Here is a 15,370-nt window from a genome sequence, read left to right as displayed (position 1 = left end):
CCCCCCTTACCATGGTCTTTTACCAAAGTTTAGTTTTGGCATGTCTGGAAGTCAAATATTTACAGGATTAACTATTCCTGGCTGCCCCCAGCCAGCCCACACCACTGGGAAGCATTTGTCCCCTAAAAATATGAAGGGACAAACACGGGAGATGTTTAAACAAGCAGTTTTGAGATAATGCTGCAGTTTCTCCCAGGAGTGTTTTTGCAGGCAGCCAGCTGCGAAGGGGCACCAGCGTGCTTGGCAGTAGCCTCCCTGGCATGCAGGAACCACTCTCTCTGGGCCATATCCAGAGCTCCACAGCCCATTTCTTCCTGGGAGTGGGAGCAGCATGTCTTGAAGACCCACAGCACCCAGGAGGTGGATGCACGCTTCTGGGGACACCCATGGGGTGAGCAGCTTGTGGGAACCCACTGGTACTGAGACACTTTGATTTCCATGGTGAAAAACCATAGGGAAAATTCCAATTTCCCCAGAAAAAAAATTCCCTGGAAAAATCCAGGGAAATACTCCTCAGGTCTAGGCAGAATCCATCTGGAGGCTTCAGCCTGAGCTGCAGCAAGCCGCTGTAGGGTTGTGCAAAGGGGCTTCTTCAAGGAAAAGACTGATAATTCAAATTTAAGCAAATAAGAAAAAAAACATGTAAGAGGAAAACATTTAATCGGGCACTTGGCACACTGCCATGTCAGCAACTCCAGCAGGAACCCTTACAGCCACTGTCCCAGCCCCAGCTGCTCCCCATCACCAGCCAGGTGGGAGGGATGTAGCCAAACATCCAACCCTCAGTTTTACCCAAACCTCGCACCACATTCATTGTGGCTCCCCTGCCTCCCCAAAACACACAGTGGGAGATTCCTTGGCTCAGAAGCTGACAAAGCCATCCCTTTGGAGGAGCCCTGCTGCTTGCTTTTTATTAAGGAAAAAAAGAGGGACTGGCTGCCTCACTGCACATTTCAGACGTGCAGAAATAGCGGCATAGCAGGGACCGACCTAAATCAAACCACTCTTGCAGGCAGTTGCCCATTGTGAGAGCTTGCCCAGGCACCCCGAGACCTTCTCAGGCTTTGGGGACAGGCTCCTCTGGTGACAGCAGCAGGTCGAAGGGGACGAGGGGCCGGACCAGCAGCCGCACCTCAGGGTTGACAGGGTTTGCCCGCAGGTTGAGGCTCCGCAGTGATGCCATGGAGGCCAGCTTCTCCACTGGCACCTCTGCAAGAGAGAGCACCGAGGTGAGTGTCCATCCTGGTGGGGAATTCAGAGCAGAGTGGGTGAAAGCGTGGGTTGATGGGCAGCCTGGAGCAAACCCTGCTCCCACCAATCTCTGGGCATTTACCAAAACAGAAACATAATAAAAGATCAAATTATATGACTACTCAAGCAAATGTCTTTGCGAGGTGCAAACACCACTATATTACATGTGGACACTGCCCTCCAGTTCTCCCAGTCCTAAAAAGAAACCCCTGCTGGGGTGCTGAATCCGTATGCAAAGACTTATTACCTTATTTTATCCCCGTGTTGCAATGCCCAGGAGCACTCACCAGGCTAATGGGAGAGCACATGCTCTTTGCCCTTGTTGGACAGGCTGCAAAATGGCTCTCAGCCATTCCTGGGCACCCTCCTATTTTGCATTTCCATGAATTTGGATGTTTTCCTTTAGGCAGGGTTTCTAGAGGAAACCCTTTTTGCATTAAAAAAAGGTGCAAGTCTCATGGATAGTCCTTATGTGAATCCACTGAGAGCAAAGGAACAAGACCGATACAAAAATCTAACCATTAAGATCATTAAAATATGATAGATTTAGCTTTTTGTTGCAAATAACAATATTTTGGGCATGAGAAGCCCACCTGCCTGAGTTTACAAAAAATGGTTTCTTTTTAATGGGGCCACCAAAATGACGGGAGTCTTTCATATCCCCAGCTCTGATTTCTTCTGCCAATACTTGGAGCAGAAATGCAGTGTTGTAATTATAGCTGGGCAGGTGATTATGCAATTTTAAAACGATGAAACAATTTATGTTGGAAAAAAACACTCAAATACCTTGATGGTGCTTTTTTTCCCCTCCTCCAGAGAGTGGTGGAGTTTTCTGTACTACACATCTCTTAGCAGTGCATCTTTGTCATCAGGCTGAACTTCACATGGATTTTTTTTTGTAGTGGATTTGTTCACCACCACTTCCCCATAATTTTGTTGGGTTTTTTTTCCTTTGATGCACAAATACTTTTTTTTTTTATTAGATCTTCCTGTTTAGTGATCTTCTAAGGATATACAGAGTGATAAACCCCCACTTTGCATAAACGTAGTTAGTTAAGAAAAATATTTTAGGGAACAGAATGGGAAAAGCCCAACTCTGCAGCTTGGTTTGAGGTAGGGAGCAGTGACTCACTCCTGCATGAAGCAACAGGCAAGGCATGCAGTGCAGCCTGCAGCTATACGGCCCTACCGTGGGAGTCTCAAACTCCTCTCTAAGCAACCCAAAGTATCACTTGCTGGCTCCCCAGTGGATAAGGCACTTGCATTTGAGCCTGAATTATTCATACTGGCTTCACCGGTTAAGCAAAAACGGGCTTTTTCATAATGAAAGCAAACAGCAGTTTTCTCAGATCAGAATATGATAATAAGTGAGTGAAAAACCTAGCTCCTTCAGAAGAAAGGGCAGCCAAGGCATCAGGAGACATTCAATGAGATGGATATGAAAGGGCTGCCAAGGCATCTGAGGAGCTGGGTAGTGAACACTCATAGCCCCAACAGTCTCACAGCCACATGCAGCTGCAAACTGGGGGAGAAGGACCCTGCTCAGCTCAGTGGAGCTGATTCCTGTCACCTTTTGGCATTACCTACATCCTTTGGTGGCTGCCAGCCTTCTCCAAAGCTGCTCTGCAGCTATTAACAAAGATACATTTTCCATGCCATTATCCCAAATTAAGAGTGGTTCTCCCTGATGCTCAGGACAAAATTAGCCAGTTTCCCCCAGCAGTGACCTGCCCAGCTTTGAGAGTGGTCTACAGCATCCCCCTTGCTGTCTCAACATCTTCTTCATTAAGTCATTAATCAAGGAATAAAAGAAAGAGAAACTGAAGCTTCAGATACCAAAAAGTCCCCAGGGACTGGGGAGTTGAAAATGCTGGTTTGATATAACCCTAATTAGCAGGGAAAGAGTTAATATAACTGACATTGATATATACACAATTACACTCCAGAGTTAAGAGCTTATTGAGATGAAAAGGGCAGATGATGGCACTAAACATCTTTCAGAGCCCACAGGCTCCAGGCAGGCATTAATTAGTCTCCTTTTACTCCCATTTCCCTTTAGCTGGAAAACATTGCCTACAACATTCAGTATGTCTTGGAAGGTGACTCAGTCCTCTTCTAACAGGTGCTTCTAAAACTGTTTTGCAGCCCTGCTATGAGCTCTTTCAGCATCACTAAGAAGGCAGAGGAAGATAAGCAGGACCAGCAGTGGTACATGACTGTAGCAGCACCATAAACCAGATGATCTCCAAGCTTTGTGCCAATAGAACAAGCAACAGCCCTTTCCCAGCCTCTATCTCCCACCCATGGTCTACAAAGCATCTGTTTGCCTTCTGGTCTTTTATCTGGAGCCAGGTCCTCACCTTGTTAGTGGGCTAAGTGGGGCAACCTGGGTCCCAGACTACAAAAGGCAGCAAAATATGGCTTCTGCTCTCTTCTGTGCTGTTGGGGTAACTCTTTCCTGTGTTGGGCTAGTTGGAGGCATGTAGGTATCGCTGCTGAGGAGCAGCACCAAGATTAACTTCCAGATGCCTTAACAGCTTTTTCAAGAATATTTTAGTTGCTTCTTGTAAGATCTGGCTGCCAAGACACAGTCCTCAGCTAGCTGAAACAGGAGAGAAAAAAAGATGGTGCCATCTCCTACACTCTTGCTACCATGCTGCTGTGTGAGAGGCTCAAATCCTATTTGACTAGTAAGGAAAAACAAAACTTGAGACAATTGAATTCAAGCTGATGGACTCTTAATTTTCCTTCCCCTGTTAGCCAGGCTGTTGTGGAAGGAAAAGGTGCATATATAAATACCAGCTCATAAACAATACGTAAAACAGTATTGGTATATAAATATACATACATTTTTATATATGTATAAATGCAAACTCCTGTGCAAAGGAGCCTGGGAGGCATTTGGGAAGGGCTGGCAGGAGCAACGTGTTAGCCCAGGCTTCTGTTTGCCTTGGAAAAATAGGCTGCAACACCCCTGGCTTTCTAATCGCTGCTGCTTCCCTTTCTAGAAAATGCGTAAAACAGGTTAATCTTACCTATTTCTGCAGCCAGACAGCATTGTGTTCATTACTAAGGTAAGTCCCTGAAACATTTCAGCTTGAAATTGTTAATGTCTATCCTCTCATTAGTTTTCCTGAGTCTGATAACAGCAGCCAAGGGGAGCGTTGTAGGAGGTGACCAAGCCTGGCAGCTGGGTTTTCTAGCCACCTCTCCCCCAGGATTAATCCAGCTGGGTACAACCCTCGATGCATCCTTGCCTCCCTGCATTTGGGCAGGGGAAAAAAGCAACAAAAAGCTGCATTCCCTTCTCACAGCAGCCTGCTTCCACAAAATGAGTGGAAAATATGGTGTTTGGAGACCAGGTCTGATAGAAATCAGCCAATTAAGCTCAAAAAGTGATGGAGGGAACTAAGAGAGACAGCTTTCTCTCTGGGAGGTAGGAGAGAAAAAAGGGGTGAGGAAAACCCATGTCTTTCACTGGCTGTCATGGAAGCAGTACTTAATGTCTCATGTTTCTACAGGCATGGCCAGGGAGCAGCTGATGCTGTTAATAAAACTCATGTTGCAGGGAGCAGCTTTCCCAGCAGCAGCTGAAGCCATCCCAGATAAAACAGCAAAATTGAGTGGACTCAATATTCACCTCCCCAGGGATCTGCATGGGCTGTGGGATGCTCCAGCCTGGGCTCTTTCAAAGCTCACTCCTAAATAAATCCCCTTTTATCTATGTGCAACAGCTGCCCCTTTTGCCCAGCTCTTGGGGACTCCAGGGGCTTCAGCTTTGCGCATGAAAGATTTTCCTCCCACTTCAGGGTTGAGGGATGAGTGGTTCTTTCCATCCCTCTAATTTCTTTTTTTTAAGGGGATTTTGTAGTGTAGCAGCTCCTATTTGCTTTGGGAAATGTTCAGGTGGGCTTGTGCCCTTGCTTTGCCTAGCAGCAAACATTTCAGCCCAGCATCCTTCAGGCTGGGTTCTGCAGTCAGGTTAATTTTTTTATGAAACCTGGCGATTTTGAGTTACAGCTAGAGCTGCCTTTGAAAGCTATATCCCAGTCTGGTGAATAGGGTGGACTGAATAGGGCTTGATTCCCCCTATGCCTGCAACAGCTTTGCCCCAGAAGGGAGCACAAGCATTAGCAAAAGCAAGTGGCTAACAAGGCTCTGTCTATTTAGCATCTCCCTTGCGCACCCGTGTGCCCTTGCCCCTGTCAAATTCATGCTCCTTCTGCTGGGTCACTAAGCCATCCCGCAGCCTGGCTGAATCTGCTGGGGGTGATGGACCACAAGCAAAGCTTCAAGCCAGCATCTCTCCCTGCCCAGGGATGTGGATTAGCATCACCTCCAGTGGGATAAGGTCCCTCTCACCTGTGATCTCATTCTCTTCCAGGTCAATGGTCTCCAGGGTGGTGACCGAGGCCAGGTGCTCTGGGAAATGCCGAAACCTGTTACGGGAGAGGTTGATGGCCCGGAGGTGCAGTAGGGAGGTGATTTCCTCAGGCAGGCGGTGTAGGTAGTTGCCTGCCAGGTTGAGCTCTGCAGTTTTGGAGGAGAGAGGTGGTGGGATGGTGTGGGTAAAAAATGGGAAAATAATTAATGCATAGCTTAATTTACAACCTCTGTCCCCCATGGGCTGTCACATCCAATAATGGGATTCCAACTTTAAAAATGAGTGTTTTTTCTCATCTCCATTGTTTGCCATCATACTTTTGCCTGCTGCAAAATACTGCTTTTAGGAATTATACATTTCTTGGCTTCCTCAGCCTTTCCTAATGAAACCTCTGCAACATTTTGCAAGCAGGTGCTGCAGGCATAAGCAGTATTTCTTAGTGAAGTTGATGCAATTCCCCTCTCACCAATGGATGTTTGTCATGGCTTAAGGCTAGTTTTCTATCTTCATATGCCTGAACCCCTTCTGAGGCATAAACAGTGGTGGAAGAAATGCATTTATATGTGAAAAAGATCTATTCTATGGAGTTTAACCCCTGTGATGCTTTCCTCCCTGGAAATGAGCTCCTGTGGGGCCAGGAGCAGCACTCTTGCATAAAAGGCCATTAGCTGTGGGAACAACAACCCAAATCCTGCTGTCCCAGGGCCCTTCTCCAGTGACACAGGGCTTTCTGCTCTATAAATACCTATGCATGCTGCCCTGCCCCTGCTAATACCTGGTATTTATAGGTCCTGCCTTATTCAGACTGGTGCAGGGCCCAGGGCATCTCTCCTCTGCAACAGCCTTGCTGAGGCCCAGCAGGCTCGTCACTGGAGTGATTCGTTCACTAGTGGAGCAAAGCCCTTGTTGGGAAATAAGACCTTCCCCCTAAAACCCCCAGGGCTCCTGTACTGTCTAGAAAATGAAAATTGATTTCCTTTGCTCAACATGTTTCTTTTCTCTAGCTGAGGGGAGTTTTCATGGATGATGCTCCAGCACAACATGGGAAATCTCCCCAGACACCCACCACAGCAGTACTCATGCAGTACACTGTATGAGCAAAATACTAGCTTTTAAAAGCTGCCAGAGCCCACAGTGCTGCTGCAGGCAGGCAAAGCCCCAGTGCAGTCACCAGCTTTCAAAACCATGGTGCTGGATGCTCTGAATGTTTGCATTACTATGTTCTAGCACACGGGTCCTCAAACTTTTTAAACAGGGGGCCGGCGCGCAGATGAAGTGGCAGGCAGTCATCTGCGGCTGCTTGGTTTCCCCCCCCCAGCCCCCGGCGGGGGGGTTCTGTAAATACCAGGGGTCGGATTGAGGACCCTGGGGGGCCGTATCTGGCCAGCGGGCTGTAGTTTGAGGATCTCTGTTCTAGCAGATTAGCTTCTGGCTGCTTTTGCTGGGCTCCACTGGGACATGTCCCCATGGCACCAGCCATGCACTGATGACTGTCCCCATCTCCTGCAGCAGATGGAGTGAGCAACTGTTGCTGTCTCATGATTGGGACTAATTAGCCAGTAGCAAGCCAGCATGCCTTCTTGCAGCCTGAAATGCCCCATCTCCACTGTGCCCCATTATGCCCAGGCTGCCTTTCCTGTCCTCTTTCATCCCCAGCTCCATCCTTGGAAGGAGCTGGAGGAGGATCATGAGTGACCCTGCAGCAGCCTGGCCAATGCTGAAAGTGGCTGTAAGGTGGCAGGGCATGCGTTGGAGAGGGTGGGTGGGAGCAAAACCAGTGCCCCCTTCCTCAAGGGTAAAGAAAAATGGATTCTGGGGGTTCTGATCTAGTGCCTGGAATGAGGTGCAAGTGTGGAGGAGCAAAAACTGTGATGGGGAAACTGTGGTGCTGTGCCCTCTCTGCAGTAACCTAGGGTTTTTTTTTCTGGGCCCTGGGGGTTTGGAAGTGGCTGTTGCAAACAGTGGGGCTGTCCTTTACCTCTCAGCTGGTTGAAGGTGGTGACGAATCGGCTGGTGAGGGACTTCAGCTCGTTGTTTGCCAGGGAGATGCAGTGAATCCCCTCAGTGACGCTCCTCATGGCTTTGTAGATGCCGATGGGGAAGGTCATCAGCTTGCAGTTAGCCAGATCTGCCCCCAGAGAGACCCAGGCACCTTATAATGCACCCAGCTGGGATGGAGCAATGCTTTCCATCTGGTTTTCCGTCCCTTCATGTTTGATTTGCCTGTCTGGGTGCTGCCACCCATGGATGCTGTAATGTCCCCTGCCATACTCCTCTGTTGCAGGGACCTTTGCAGTCACCTCCAAGTACAAGTAGTTTGTCCCCCTTAGATGATGCTAAGGCTGTTCTGCTTTAGCTGCATTCAGCCCTAAATCACATTGCAAATATTTCCATGCTGCAGTGTCCTTTTGGAAACCCTCAGCCAGCCTGTCCATATCTAAAAACTTCAGTAACCCCTCTCCTGCATGTCACTGACTCCCTAGGGATGGTCAAGCAGTGCAGGGATGTCTCATCCATTGCTGATTGGGATAAGGGTGGAGCAGGGCTTTCCCTGGGTATGCTCCCGGCTGGATTTCTCATGGTCATGGGTGCTTGCCCCATGGGAAAGGGAAAAGAATTTGTCCATGCCTCTCACCTGCTGGCATTTTTGCTTTGCTCTGAGCTGTTTTGTTTCCCCCCCCAGGACGTGCTGGGGGGTGGAAACCCTGAATCCTGGCCCGGTGATGCTCTGCTGCCTGCCCCCTCCCCAAAGCCATGGTGGGGGCTGCACCAGCTCAGCCCTCTCTGCTGATCTCAGTCAGGAGGATGTCAAGGGGCTGAGCGATGAAGCTCTGGCTCTCCATGCATGCTGCTTTGTACCCCGGGGCTGGGAATCCAGCATGAACAAAAATGAGTTGCTTTCATCTCTCTCTTTTTGATGAACTGCATGAGTCTCTGATATTTGCTAGAAACAGGCAAAACTGCAGGAACCCCCAAATCTAACAAGGTGATATGGGGAAAAGCCTGGTTCCTGTTATCGCTCGCAAGGAGGGACTGTATCCCTGGGGCATGTCCCATGGGATTATGTGCCATTGCTGGGAACCCATTCAAACTTTGAGGGGCCTGGGGAGACTTTCCCTTCCCCAGGACTGCAGGAGCCTCGGGTGCAGCACCCAGAGGGGAGGCCAACAGCTTTTTTTAGACTGTGGCAGCAAAAAATAGAGCCCTGCTCCCAGACACATGATCCTCCTCCAGGCCCCAAGCGGGAGCTGAGCCGGAGCGCCAGGCTTACCCAGGGAATCCGTTTTGTTCTCCACCGTGTCGTTCACCTTTCTGGCCACCCGCGCTACTGCCTCACCCATCCTCTTGTGCAGGCGGGCGCCCGGTCCCGCCGGGGGTGTGCTGTGGCTGGGGGGATCCACGGCTGCGGGAGGAAACCAGCAGCTCCAGCCTCTCGGGAGAGGGATGCTAAAAATAACTGGTGGGATCAGCGTTCCCAGGGGAGGGAGGCAGTGCTGGGCTTGGCATGACCCTCCGGGTATGAGAGTCCCAGCTTTTGAGGATGGTGTGCTTGGGGTATGGGGATGCACCTCCATTCCTGGTTTGGGACAGAGGGATGCATCCCCTTTCCTGATCATCTGGGGCTGGCATGGCCCTCAGAGTACAGGAATCCCAATTTTCTGGGTTGGTACTTTGGGATATGGGGGTGCGTCCCCTTTCCTGATCATCTCGGGGTGGTGTAGCCCTTGGGGTGTGGGAATTGCAACTTTTTGGGCTGGTACCTTTGGGATATGGAGTGTGTCCCCTTTCCTGGTGACCTTGACCAGCTCGGCTCAGTCAAAATGTTTTGGCGGAAGGCGCCCTGGCCACGACGACACGGGTGCGCGGGCGGTCCCGGCGGAAGGCTGGACACCTTCCCACCCACCCCGCAACCCCAAAAACGCTCTTCCCACGCCGGGAGTCGAACCCGGGCCGCCTGGGTGAAAGCCAGGAATCCTCACCGCTAGACCACGTGGGAGGGCGCGGGCAGCGCTGCCCGCCCCCGCGCCTGCCCCCTGCCGGCGGCGGCCGGAGCGCGGTTGCGCGGCGGCTGCGGGGGGGCGAGGGGAGGCGGGGGGGCGGCGCCCGCTCCGCGCCGCCTCCGCGGGGACAATAGCGCGGGGCCATGTCGTCCGCCGGCGGCCGCCAGCCCAGCCAGAGCCGGGCCATCCCCACCCGCACCGTGGCCCTCAGCGACGCGGAGCAGCTGCCCCCGGACTACTGCACCACCCCCGGCGGCACCCTCTTCTCCACCACGCCGGGAGGTAAGCGCGGGGGCAGCCGGGGCCTGCGGGGCGGCGGCCCCGCCGGGGGAGCGCTCCCGCCGCCTCTCTGAGCGCCGCCTATCGCGCCTGTATATCGCGTACAGGGAGCGCCTGCCGCTGGTGTCCATAAGGCGAGCGCCTGGAGCAGGGCTTGTTGCTTTTCCGGGGTGCAACGGGGGCGCGGAGGGTCCCGCCGGGCTGGCAGGCGGCCCCCGGTGCGGGGTGGCAGGCGGCCCCGGCGGGACGCGGCCGGTGGGGGTCGACGCCCGGCGAGGTGTCGGTGTTGAGGGGTGGGGGGCTCTGCCCCGGCCCGCTTGGACACCCCGGGGTTGGAGCATCCCTCGTCCCTGGCCGGGGGAGGGGACGCGGGATGCCCCGCGGTGCGCTCCCACCCTGCCGGGGTTTGCTGGGCTCGCGGCGGGCGCCCCGGGGCAGCGGCTACCCGGTGCTGCCGGGGGTGTTTGTCCAGGGCCGAATTATCACCCACCGGAGGCCCTTGGCCAGGGTGCCCATTCAGCCTGGAGACTCCTGCCAACCCGTGCTGCCGGGCCGGAGCCCCCCACCCTCCTCTCATCCCCCCTGCAGGTACCCGCATCATCTACGACCGCAAGTTCCTGCTGGACCGCCGCAACTCCCCCATGGCCCAGACCCCACCTTGTCACCTCCCCAATATTCCCGGTGTCACCAGCCCCAGCTCGGCCGGCGAGGAGCCCAAAGCGGACACCAACAACCTGAACCACCAGGAGGGGAAGCCATCCATGGGTAAGGGACCCCCGGTGTGGGGTGGGGGGATTTGGGGTGGGGGGTGGTCCCCCTAACGCATCTCACCTTGACTCTCACCAGGGGACGACGCTCAGTTCGAGATGGATATCTGAGCGGGAACCACGGAGAGGCAGCAACTCCCCAGACCTGTGCACACCCCATTTGGCTTAGCAGGATCCGTCCCAGCGACGCGGAGGCGACAGCGGACCCCGCCGGTGTCCCCCTCCCTGCTCGCTTCCCCCCCTCTTTCCGGGGAGCTCAGCTCTGGCTTCTCCCACTTTGTGGGTGACTGGTCCCAGCCTGTGCCAGATGGAGCATCCCTTCTGGATCCGGCCCTATTCCTCCTTCTCCTTCTCCGCCCACTGACAGCCTGATTTCTACCAGGCTTCTTTTTAAAACATCCCTTTGCCTCTTCTGCTGCCTCGTGGCCCCCCCCCTCCAAAACCCCTCCTCCCGTTACCCCAAAACTTCCCATTGCCAGCAGCTTGGCAGTCTGGAGCTGTGTCACCCCCTTTGCCCCTTCTCCTGAAAAATTTGGGCAGCCTCTTAGGAGGAGGGGGAAAGCATCGCTTCTAAAACCGAGTGTCTGTTTGCACCCCCAGGACCTGCTGGCATTCAGTGGAGGACAGTGTTGGCAGCCTGTTCCCTTTGGTGCTTGTGGGGTCCAAGTTAGTCCCCAACAGCGTTGGGCAGCATGCCCACATCTCTCTCCTACCTGGATTTCTTCCGTCATGGCCCTTCAACAGGGGGCTGTGTCCCCAGCCCACCAGCCAGGACTCAAAGCAACATAGCCATATGTTACAAAAAAGCCCTTGATTTTATTTTTTTTTGGTACTAAAAAGGGGCACTTTACCAGCAATGCTTCTTTTTTCAGGCTGGGGACAAGCGCCTCTGGGAAAGTGCTTTCTAGTGCTTTTTTCTTTTTTTTTTAAACACCCCACACACACCCTTTAAAATGTGAATAATACAGGAGCTAAATCCCTTGGCGCCATTGGATGTCTCAGGAATAACTAGGCGCCCAGGGGGCTTGCGGGCACTCACTGGTGAGACACCGCAGGGATGCAGTGCAGTGGCCAGGGCACTCCAGTTGCAGGGTGCCAGCATCGGTGCCATCCTCTGCTTGCTTTTCATGCCAGGGCTTCCCCTGGCCAGGTCGTGCTGCCATGGATAAAGAGTTTCCGTGCCAACGTCCCCACCGCAGGCGGCTTTGCTGGCCTGGCACACCATGGCCATCCTGCCTGTGCCTGGCATCTTGAAACCCCCCAGAGATGGGATTTATTTTTTTCTCTTGGTGCGACTCTTGCCTTGAAGAGCAGTGTTAGGTGAGGGCATGCGTGGCAGGGGACACTGCGGCAGTGCCGTGCTGTGCCCCCTGAACCAGCCAGACCCGCCCTTTGTTTTTTAACTGCTTGTTGGGAGCTATCAACAGCTTTGCAACCTTCTCAAGTGCCATTTTATCAGCCACCACCCGAGTGCCTGCTCCATCCATCTTCCCTCCCTCCCCGGGGTTGTCTCTGCCCTGGTACTCAGCCGTGGGGACTCATTGCCTGCTGGGACTGTGGCTCTGGTGTGTGCCAGGGATGGGTACGTCCCACACCGGCATTCGTGCTGCAGGCTTTGTGCACTTTCCGTCCAATAATTTATTTCTCTAGGTGTGTTTGGTGTGGGTCGGCATGGTGGCTGGTTGCGAGCTCCCATCTTCCAGCTGCTTTTCTTGCAAGGGGGGATGCCGCTCGTTTTGGGGGAAAAAAGCAAAAAACCTAAGGGAATGGGAGGTCTCTTCCATGCTTTCCCTTGCATGGGTCACACTTGGTGGGATGTGACATGGACATGTAGCCGGCCATAATAGGCGCACGAGTGAGTGAGTGCAAGTAGAAATATGTATATGCGTGTGGGTGGGTGGTGATAAGACACACACAAATATATATATTATATATAAATAAATATATTTTCCTTAAAGCAAAGATCCTAGGAGGTCTGTTAGGCCCTCGGATCGAGGGAGCGGCAGGGGCAGGGGCAAGGACATTCTTTGCAGAGTGGGGATGGCCACTGTGGATGCAGGGACCCAGCACCCTCGGCACAGCCACTCGTTTTGGGAAACCTGCTCTCCAAGCCAGAAAAAAAATAAAATAGAAAGTATCTGAGGACAACTTAACTTATGGACAGGAGCTGGAGGGAAACCACTTTTTTTTTCTAAATGCCCCCTTTTCCAATCGCCTTTTGTCTCCGTTCCCCATCCCAGCGACTTTCTCCTGGTGTTTTTTTTTTATAACTGGGCTCGGGGCTGAAGAGCAGAGAGGGAGTGCCTGGCCTCGCCGGGGCAGCTCCTCCGCTAGTCAGGGTATAGATTTGGGTTTTTTTACCGTCTCTTCAGGCAGGTGTTCGGGAGGAGAAAAGCTCTCGCCAGTGGTTGCTGTTACAATGAGATCAATAAAGATCTTGGTTCTATTAAATCGAGGTGCTGCAGGTTTCTTCTGACGGTGACTCGGGCTGCAGGGGGGATTTTTTCCCTTCCCTATGGAGCAAATGTGGGTCAACTCTCCTTTCTTTGTATTTTAAGGGGGGGTGGTGGTGGTGTTCCCCTGTCCCAATTTCTTTAGGTGAGTTGCTTTCCAGATTTCCAATTTGGGAAAATGGGATCCCAGCCGAGGACAGTAAATCAGGAGTGAGCTCCCACCTCTAGCCAGGTGGAACTCGGTGTACAGAGAGCAGGGGAGTGTCAAACCCAGAATCAACAGCCCAGGGTTAAGGCGGGACCCGATTGCAAAATTTCATGTACAGCAAAATCTGATCTTACCACAGTACATGTACTCCTGTACAAAACTGCTGCAAATTGGTCATTTATCCTGCACCACCAGGTGCTAAAGCCTATATAGACCTGGGCATCAAACTGGAGAGGTGCCAAAGAAAGTCCTGCTTAGGATGTGTCCAGGCCAGACTCCAAACGTGCAAAGCAACCCCCGAATTTAAGCCAAGCTTAAATGGCAAACCCCCAGCAATTTCCCATGTTGCTAGTAAATGCATGTTTGCACCAGCCCGGGGGTACTCCCACCCTGGTGACCCCTTCTAGCTGAAGCTGAAAGGAGCTCACACCAGTACACAGCGCCCTTCCCTGCCTTGTGAGTGCTGGGCAAGTTCCTGAAATATCAGCTGGGCAGCTAAGGCCATCATGTAAACTGTTTCTTAGCAGCCCCCACCCAGTCTCATCCTTGAGGGCTTCCCGTGACCAGGAGCACGTTTAAGCCCAGTCCCCGGCCTGGCTGCATCCCTCAGCCTGTGCTGTAGACTTGGCTGCCCCATCTGTTGCTCCTGGAGGTACCTGGCTCAGGCTCATGCCCTTGGAGGGGACTGTGCTGATGCAGGTGTGTTGCCACAAATTGTCCTGGTCCAGGACAATTGTAATTTTAGTAACATGTATGTATTAAGTTTTAAAGCAAGTAGCTGCAAAGTCAGCCTTTTTTTATACCATCTGCTTGGTATGTGGGGGCTGTGAGCAGCGGAAACCTTTTCCCCCCTAGTAGGAAGGGTGCTGTGGGATGGGTGGGAGCAGGGCATCCCCTCCTGCTGGCTGCAACAGCCGGATTCTGGGGTCCCACAATTTTTGTGGGTGTCAGCAAACTACCAGCAACCCAGCCCTGTGCGCATCACTTAGGGATGCAGACTCCACGCATGAAATATCACAGCAGCATGCCGCATTCCCAAACCACCCACAGCTGCTGAGGTCCCACGGGCGAAGCTGGGGGGGCAGTGCCAAGGGTGCCACTGACCTGGGTTTGGGGGTACCCAAAGGTATCCGGGGTGGTCCTGCCGTGACCTCCCATGGATGTGGGCACATATTGCAGCAGCAGTGCCCCTGCTCTGCTAGGAGTCTGGCTTAGGGCTGTCACGTCACACTGTTACCCAGGTTATTATTAAAGTATTATTATTAAATTGTTTTTATTACTATACTCTTGCTTCTTGCGCTCCTCTGCAGACTGAGTTAAAAAGTGGAATGTAGGAGCAGGGGTGGAGAAGGCAGTGAGGAAATCCTGCTTCTTCGGAGCAGGCACCGCTGCTAGTGCAGAGCATCTGTGTTGCGCTGCTGCTCCGTCCTGCATATTCTCCCCAGATTCTGGCTCTGTGCCCGAATTCTCTGTTAAGGGGTGCCTAGAGCCTGGCGGGGCAAAAAAATCCAGCGGAAAGATGTGTTGCTTGGAAATGGACAGCGAGGCTTTTTAAAAAATAAAAGAAAATAAAAATAAGTCATTTTTCCTTCCACCACTGCATGGGAGCAGTGTATCATGGGTTGCTCTTTTTTTAATTCTGAAACGTTAGTGAATTTGAAGCGTGTGTATGGAGGGGAGGAGCAAAATTAAAAAAAAAAAAGCTGATGAGGCATTTGGGAGCTTCCCTGTTCTGGATTTGGCTTTGCCCATGCGATGTCAAGCTTAGGGGAGTGACAACTGTTTTCCTCCTGAATTTTTGGGTGCTTTTTTTTTTTTAATCCTGGCTTCCAAAGCCCCTCCAGTGAGGTGTGTGTGCGTGGGGTGCCCTGGCTTTCCATGTGCTCCTCAGGGCAGGGGCCGTTTCTAGATGCTGATTTGGGAGCTAAAATTAGAAAATTAAAAATAAGAAATTGGTAAAATTTCAACCTAGGACTGAAGCTCTTAATTGTTAGCGAGCTGTAAATGAACTGAACCAGGGTAATTTC

General features: G+C 52.3%; 2 protein-coding genes and 1 non-coding gene across 3 annotated transcripts; 1 reads left to right on the top strand and 2 right to left on the bottom strand.

Annotated features, from left to right (window-relative positions):
* Positions 1 to 669: 669 nt before the first annotated feature.
* Positions 670 to 9,078, bottom strand: LRRC20 (leucine rich repeat containing 20). The gene is made up of 4 exons (XM_013297354.3): positions 8,907 to 9,078; positions 7,614 to 7,763; positions 5,614 to 5,781; positions 670 to 1,209 (listed from the first exon to the last, which is right to left on the bottom strand). Exons 1-4 carry the CDS (start codon positions 8,974 to 8,976, stop codon positions 1,058 to 1,060), a joined length of 540 nt encoding a protein of 179 aa, XP_013152808.1. The 5' UTR covers positions 8,977 to 9,078; the 3' UTR covers positions 670 to 1,057.
* A 482-nt stretch (positions 9,079 to 9,560) lies between these two features.
* On the bottom strand, positions 9,561 to 9,632 carry TRNAE-UUC (transfer RNA glutamic acid (anticodon UUC)). The gene has a single exon. It is a non-coding gene; the product is annotated as a tRNA-Glu (tRNA).
* A 96-nt stretch (positions 9,633 to 9,728) lies between these two features.
* EIF4EBP2 (eukaryotic translation initiation factor 4E binding protein 2) lies at positions 9,729 to 13,133 on the top strand. The gene is made up of 3 exons (XM_055790447.1): positions 9,729 to 9,918; positions 10,504 to 10,680; positions 10,762 to 13,133. Exons 1-3 carry the CDS (start codon positions 9,780 to 9,782, stop codon positions 10,791 to 10,793), a joined length of 348 nt encoding a protein of 115 aa, XP_055646422.1. The 5' UTR covers positions 9,729 to 9,779; the 3' UTR covers positions 10,794 to 13,133.
* Positions 13,134 to 15,370: the final 2,237 nt, after the last annotated feature.

Source organism: Falco peregrinus, chromosome 1 (assembly GCF_023634155.1).
Source record: "Falco peregrinus isolate bFalPer1 chromosome 1, bFalPer1.pri, whole genome shotgun sequence".
Classification (NCBI taxonomy): Eukaryota; Metazoa; Chordata; class Aves; order Falconiformes; family Falconidae; genus Falco; species Falco peregrinus.
The sequence above is the reverse complement of the archived record's forward strand: the minus strand, read 5'-3'. Positions and strand labels throughout refer to the sequence as shown.

Excerpts from the sequence above, each read along its gene's own strand:
- EIF4EBP2 (XM_055790447.1), top strand. The coding sequence starts at position 9,780 with ATGTCGTCCGCCGGCGGCCGCCAGCCCAGCCAGAGCCGGGCCATCCCC. Across the intron at positions 9,919-10,503 it reads CTTCTCCACCACGCCGGGAG|GTACCCGCATCATCTACGAC; the intron begins GTAAGCGCGGGG and ends TCCCCCCTGCAG. Across the intron at positions 10,681-10,761 it reads GGAGGGGAAGCCATCCATGG|GGGACGACGCTCAGTTCGAG; the intron begins GTAAGGGACCCC and ends GACTCTCACCAG.
- LRRC20 (XM_013297354.3), bottom strand. The coding sequence starts at position 8,976 with ATGGGTGAGGCAGTAGCGCGGGTGGCCAGAAAGGTGAACGACACGGTG. Across the intron at positions 7,764-8,906 it reads GAACAAAACGGATTCCCTGG|ATCTGGCTAACTGCAAGCTG; the intron begins GTAAGCCTGGCG and ends CTCTGGGGGCAG. Across the intron at positions 5,782-7,613 it reads CACCTTCAACCAGCTGAGAG|AGCTCAACCTGGCAGGCAAC; the intron begins GTAAAGGACAGC and ends CCAAAACTGCAG.